Source organism: Callospermophilus lateralis, unplaced genomic scaffold (genome assembly GCF_048772815.1).
Source record: "Callospermophilus lateralis isolate mCalLat2 unplaced genomic scaffold, mCalLat2.hap1 Scaffold_167, whole genome shotgun sequence".
Taxonomy (NCBI): domain Eukaryota; kingdom Metazoa; phylum Chordata; class Mammalia; order Rodentia; family Sciuridae; genus Callospermophilus; species Callospermophilus lateralis.
In genome coordinates this window covers 758951-765819 of record NW_027512751.1, presented here as the reverse complement: position 1 = coordinate 765819, position 6869 = coordinate 758951, and the positions used below count along the sequence as shown (strand labels likewise).

The following is a 6869-nucleotide window of genomic DNA, read 5'->3' as shown; positions in this document are numbered from 1 at the left end:
TCTACACATTCCCTTTTTAAAAGAAGAAAGGGAGGAGGAGGGAGGGAGAGGGGGAAGGTGGGCAGGGTCAGATCAGAATATGATAGCCCAAAGGGTGGGGTTTTGGCCTGCTGAGAACTTCTAACTGAAGGAGATTGGAATCCCGAAAGCAACCTCAGCAGCAAAGCCTCTGCCCTTCTCCTGCCCTCCTGTCCTTCACCCTTCTCTCCCAAAGCCTTCTCTCATAAAACCTAGAAAGCTCTCTCTCTCTCTCTCTCTCTCTCTCTCTCTCTCTCTCTCTATCTATCTATCTATCTCCCCTACACTCCCTGCTATTCCCTTCCTGTCCCCTTACCCTCCCTTCCCCCCTCCCTTAAAAACCCTCATTCCAGACAGGACCTGCCTTAGGTCCAGAAGGAAAGAAGGCTATACAAAGAGGCCAAGAAGAATCTGACCAGACAGGGCTTGCTAGGACCCTGGTAGGCTTTTACCATTAGCTCACACCCCCTTTCCAGTCATTTCTACATGGCCATTCATTCTTCATGGAACATAAACATAGAAACAGGAGTTTTCCCTGGATCTGTAGGTCTTTATTTCTGAAGGCTTTTAGGTCAAATAAAGTTCTATTAAATAAATGTTATGATTTTTAAAATGTAAAGATATATACTAGTTCATAAATTAGAAGAAGAAATTTATAAAGATAGACTCTTTCTGAAACTCATCTGAATTTTTATTGCAGTTCCTGGACCTTTTATACAGCTATAGAATTAAGATACTGTATTAGTGATAAGAGGATAAACAGTCCAGTAAGACAGAAAACTCAGAAAGTGATTGCCACATGATTTATGATTGAGGTGGGACTGCAGATCAGTGGTGGAAAATGTCAGTCTTTTTAATGAGTAGTGCTGAGACAATTGAGTATTTATGTGAAATTGAATGAAATTAAAGCTCCTACTATGCACCATAGACAATAATTCTGTGTGACATATAGAATTAAGTGTGAATGGCAAAACAATAAAATGCTTTCAAGATAATACCTTTATGATTTTGGAGTGGGGTAAGTTTTCTTAAATATAACATAGAAAGCACTGATTGTGAAGGAAGATATTTAGAAATTTGATATTACTAGCCATAAGTATTTATCATAATCAGAAGACACCATGGCAGACAAAAGTCATTCTTAACATTCAAAACTAATACTTGGTGTTAGAAGTTAGCAACGGTTGCTATCTTTTGGAAGAGTGAATTGAATAGGGTGTGGGGAAGGACACTCCCAGGAGGCTGATCATATCTTTCTTAGATCTGATGCTAGTTATACAGGTGTATTCACTTTGTGAAAGCTCAGCAAACTGTGCTAACAATTTGTACATTTTAAAATGTATATGCTCTACTTCAACAAAAAGTCTTTATGAAAGAAAACTACTAAGAAACTATTTGTAAAACATTTGTCCAGCAAAATAATAGAGACCTCCTACAGCTCAATAAGATAGACATCTCAATAAAAAATCAAGCAAAATATTTTAACACACTTCAGAAAAGAGGAAATCATTTATTTGATTTATTCGAAAAGGTGCTCAACCTTATTAATCTTCAGAGGAATGCTAATTAAAATGAGTGATCTCTTGATACCAAAATTGGTGAACATGAAGAATCTGAGAAAACAGTACCTAGTGAGTATGTGGAGCAATGGGAACACTACTGCACTTGGGCTAGGAATAAAAATTGGCACAACCACCTTGGGAAATGGATTGTCGTTACATAGTAGGTATGGAGGTAACATGCCAGGTGACTTAGTGATTTCTCTGTTTCAGAAATGGGTGCTTATGGGCACCAGAAGATGTTCAGAAGAGTATTTATAATAGCCTTGTTAACTATATCCAAACACTTGAAGTAATTCAAATATCTATCAACACAAGAATTTGTACATAAACTGTAGCATATTTATACAGCCATGTAGTACATAATAGAATGAACTTTTCTGCAGAAAAATTCATATATGATATACATACATGTGAATATGTACGTATATAAATATAAATGTATACATATTCACATTTTTCATAAAATTTCAGAGGTGTTTCTTAGCTCTCTGAAGTTCACCCCAGATGTCCAGGTACAAGCCCCTCTTCTAAAAGTACCCTCATTTGTCAATCAAAGAAGATGCATAAAAGGTATTATGTATATATTTAATTATATCAGCCTGAGCCCATTTAGGTTTGTTAATGCAACAGTGGAATGCAGCCTCCAGGCCTTCTCATTCTTGCATTTGTCTGTATTGTCTTCATATTTGTTTAAATTAGAAAGTAATACATTTTTAACAGCATTGTTGAGGTATAATTTGTATATCATAACATTTCCCTTCTGTAAGAATAAAATTCATTGATTTTTGACACCTCTATAGAGTTTTGCATCTGTCATCACTATACAAGATCAGAACATTCCCATCACCTCCCAAAATTTCCTCAAGCCACATTTGCCATCAATCAAATGTGTATTTTCAAATATAGTGTGTTAATTGCTTCATGTATTTCAAATAACTCATCATTAAAAGTAGCATAACACATTGATGAATAGAAACTTGAAAAACATCAACCAAAATCTTTTGTTAAATATATTTTGAGGTTCTGTATACATACTTGATTAAAATCAGCTTATTTGCATCTGTTCTCTATTGGTAGTTTCAAAAAAGGGAACATACTGAACAGTTGATTTCTTCCTTCATATGTTCTTGGTGGGTGAATGTTGTCATGTTGTTCTGGGTGGGTTTTTAGTTTTAAAAATTTTAATTGGTTTTGGGGAAAATGTTCAGTTATACAAATGGCCCTTTTATATGGCAGTCTGTATAGTACTAATTTCTGAGAATAAATCATACAAAATAGAATGAAGAATAGAAGTTAGACTATAAAGTTAAATTAAAACATAAATATCAAATTGTAAATTATTCTATATTAGGAGTAACTAAAGGAAAGAATGTATTGATCAACACTGATATTAAATGTCTCAGACTTTAGAACAGAATAACAAGTATTTTAAAAGCTTTTCTTGTCTTTGTTCTACCACTTCATATTAAGATGCTGAGAATAATATAGAAGTACATATGGAATATAAATATTATGTGAGCATATTATACTATTATGTATAATTGGGCTTCCTCAAGTGATGTTTTTAACAAACTTTTATTATACATACTATACACTATTATTATAGAAATTATTATTTCTGCTTAAAGGTGATTGTATGGTTGTGAAATGCAGATATATTATGTGTAAAATTAAATATTTTTCTAAAAAAGTATAAATCAGATGTTCATGAATTTTGGAAATAAAAATGCATAATGCCTAGCTAGTTCTTAAGAGGTAGGCTATACCTTCTGTTTGTCAAAGTATTTACTCTGAATTATTGGTGGAGCTAACTTTTATTGAGGTTTCTCTGTTGCCAGGTACTTTATTACCAAGGTTGCCATCAGAACCGGGAATGACATTACTCAATATCAGGATTGAGAAAATTGGTCTGAAAGACGCTGGACAGTGCATCGATCCCTGTATTACAGTTAGTGTAAAGGGTAAATGACTGGCAAATTGCATTATGTTTTTTCTCATATGGGACAAAGTTTTTGACAGGGGATGGTCTTGTATATGTGACAACTTACTTTAATGCATTCTATAATGAGGCAAAATCCTAGAAGAGATCATAACAGAACATAGTTCTGAAAGACTTACAAAATATATTTCCTACTTGCTTTTGAGTTTGTATAGATTTTTGCTCTTCAGATTCCAGCTAACATGCGGACTAAGCATACACATTGTCCTTAACAGCAGCTACAGCCTTCAGGATGTAGATTAACAATAGCACTCCTCACCTTCCATGGGTGTGTAGTTTTCTACACAAAGCCCCATTTCCTGTTTTCCCATCTCTCCTGCTTCAGCCCCTCTTCTTCCTGTGCTACTGAGGTATCTACATAGGTGAGTCCTACAGAGGCAGATGACAATCGGGGGACAGGGAAGTAGGGTGCATCCATAACATCCATGCCCTGAAAGCAATCCCGTGGGATGATGACGTGATTAAGGAATAAATTATACCATTTTACAGAAATAACTATAGTTAGTACAAATGGCTTATTTTAATCTGTAGTTTTGCACCAAAGGAACAGATCGGTGCTGAAATTAAATGGAGGAACTTTTATCAATTGCAGAAATAAAGTCAGATCCATGGGTTCATTAGTGCTAATTAAAAGAAAAGTATGACCACAAAGAAAAAGATTTATTTAAAGAACATAATCCACAGCACTAATACTGGTACACTTTTAAATTCCGATGTTACCAGTTATCAAATATATAGTGTACTGGAAAATATTTACATTGTTTGATAGACCATTTGTAAAACTGCATACTCATTCAGAAAGTATACTTAAAACACAAAAATATTTAATGATGTTGTAAATGTTAAGTTACCTTTGCATATGTTAAACTGAAATATTTTTATGTAAATATTTTTTAATTATTAAATGTACTAAATTGTTTTTGAGCTTTTTGAGACACATAAATGAATAACACATAAACACTGAGGAGTTATTAAATGAGTCCATGTTGAATTTGATTAAACTGAGATTTTAAAACCCAGAAAATTAAAACTATATATAATGTACCATCTGGTTGTTGTAAATTCAGGGTATGTTTAAACAGTATAACCAGAATTTAGATAATATATATGAAAAATTATTCATTAACAAAAGGGTTTTTGTTGGCTATTCTCATCCATTTTGGGTTCTTAACAGGGAAATTATGATAAGGTTAGGTTTAAAGACTTTTCTAAATAAGCCATATACTTGATCAAAGTTAGAAATTGGTGGCAGAGCTCCATTGTGGCAAATTATATACTCCAGATTTTTTTTTTTTTGCATAGAAAAATATAGTGGGCTATTCCCTAAGGAAAACATGTTTGTTCTTTTTACCACTTCACTATGAAGATCAAGTTTTGTCTACTTGGCCATGTAAAGGCTTCCTTGTCCCCTTCATTAGGTCTCCTATCCAGTCTATATTCATTTCTCTTCACATACCCCATGAACTTCAACAACTCTCACATACTTGCTCACACCAAATAGGAATCTCTTAGCCTGATAATCTCCTCTCAGCTCTTTCCATGCCTCTTTAGGAACTGTAACCTTTGCAGTTTCTAGATTTTCCGTCTGTATGTGAATGCTCATAAGCAGAAACTTATTTGTTTCTCCAGATCTGAATGGCATAGATTTAACTCCTGTGCCAGATACTCCTGTGGCTTCAAGAAAAGAAGATACATATGTTCATTTTAATGTGGACATTGAGCTCCAGAAGCATATTGAAAAATTAACCAAAGGTTTGTAATTATCAGTTACTGACTTCTTAAGGACTTCTTAAGGACAGTACTTATCTGGGTTTGTGTTGATAGTGTACTTAACACAAGATCTTATGTCACATAGTTATGAATATTGACTTAAAGAAAGTCAAATCAACATTTTTTTTAAAAATATGAGAAATAGCAGTTGCATTATCTAGTTGTGTAATAATGTGGTTAAATATTATTTGACAGGGAAGTTTTTCTCATAATACAGAGTTAAGGAAGCAGGTTCTCTAATAATTACCTTAAGTCCTTTTAGGAACCTAATGATTACTTTCTAACAGTTAAAGAATTATTATTTTTTCTTTCAATAAGATGCATTGGGTAAAAAGGTACTATAACTGGCAGTTAGTTTGTAAGAATATGGAAAGGACAATCTGGGCATGGTGGTTTCAGGATGGAGAGAAATAAATTATCAAAGAAACTCTTTTAAATTTCTATTCTATGTAATATAGGTGCTTATTGAAACCATTTCTATAGGTACTACTGATACTTAAGTAACTTCTGTTTTTCTTGTGGTATTTAATATTTTATATTCTTTGGTAGTTTATGATTCTACCTGTGTACATAACTTACATTCTTGCTATACAATTTTGTTGTAATTTGTAGAATTAAATGATATGGAGAAATGTCACTCAGACATGGTAGAAGAGCTTGGAGTGACAGCCACAGTGATTTATCAACAGTTGTGTCATCAGACTGTTTGACACATGTTACTTTGTAAAATCATAGGCTTCTGGTGACACATAAGAAATGTGTGGTCTCTGGCTTATGTGGTTTGTTTTAATTCCTTAGGTGCAGCTATCTTCTTTGAATTCAAACACTACAAGCCTAAAAAAAGGTTTACCAGCACCAAGTGTTTTGCTTTCATGGAGATGGATGAGATTAAACCTGGGCCAATTGTAATAGAACTGTAAGTGATATACATATAGGATTCATACTGTTCTAATGGTTACTGGTTCATGTTTCTTCTTAGTCCCTCTTATCGAGAATGTAACATTGGAGTAAATCAATCATCAAAGTATTTTAAACAATCATCTTTCTATTGTGGTTACAGATGCAAGAAACCCACTGACTTTAAAAGAAACAAATTGCAGTTATTGACCAAGAAACCACTTTATCTTCATCTACATCAAACTTTGCATAAGGAATGATTCTGACATGAGTAATGTGGAATTTCTGTGAATTTTACCACTCAGTAGAAACCATCATAGCTCTGGGTAGCATATTCATCCTTCAGGAGGCAGGAAGTGAGCCGTACCTATAGGCCAGTGAGTCCATTGCAAATCTGTACCACAGAACTAAAGTCCAGCACCTCATTGTTATGACTCCTTTGGATACAAGGTTTATTGTAGATTTTGAAACATGTTTTTACTTTTCTATTAATTGTGCAATTGATAACCTTTTTCCTAATTTACCACTGTTTCTACCCTGCTTCCTGGAACAATACTGCTGTGGTAGGTATGCTCATCTTCAAACTTTAAAATACAGCAATAAAAATGTGCTAGAGTTTACAC

The 6869-nt window shown here is 33.8% G+C and overlaps 1 protein-coding gene across 1 annotated transcript; it reads left to right on the top strand.

Annotated features, from left to right (window-relative positions):
• Positions 1-3453: 3453 nt before the first annotated feature.
• Positions 3454-6506, top strand: LOC143387378 (axin interactor, dorsalization-associated protein-like). Its single transcript, XM_077108141.1, has 4 exons — positions 3454-3541; positions 5209-5331; positions 6148-6265; positions 6410-6506. Exons 1-4 carry the CDS (start codon positions 3454-3456, stop codon positions 6504-6506), a joined length of 426 nt encoding a protein of 141 aa, XP_076964256.1.
• Positions 6507-6869: the final 363 nt, after the last annotated feature.

Bases quoted from the DNA above. Each gene is read 5' to 3' on its own strand.
- LOC143387378 (XM_077108141.1), top strand. From the start codon at position 3,454: ATGACATTACTCAATATCAGGATTGAGAAAATTGGTCTGAAAGACGCT. The intron at 5,332-6,147 runs GTTTGTAATTAT...TTAATTCCTTAG, and splicing joins TATTGAAAAATTAACCAAAG to GTGCAGCTATCTTCTTTGAA. The intron at 6,266-6,409 runs GTAAGTGATATA...TTGTGGTTACAG, and splicing joins GGGCCAATTGTAATAGAACT to ATGCAAGAAACCCACTGACT.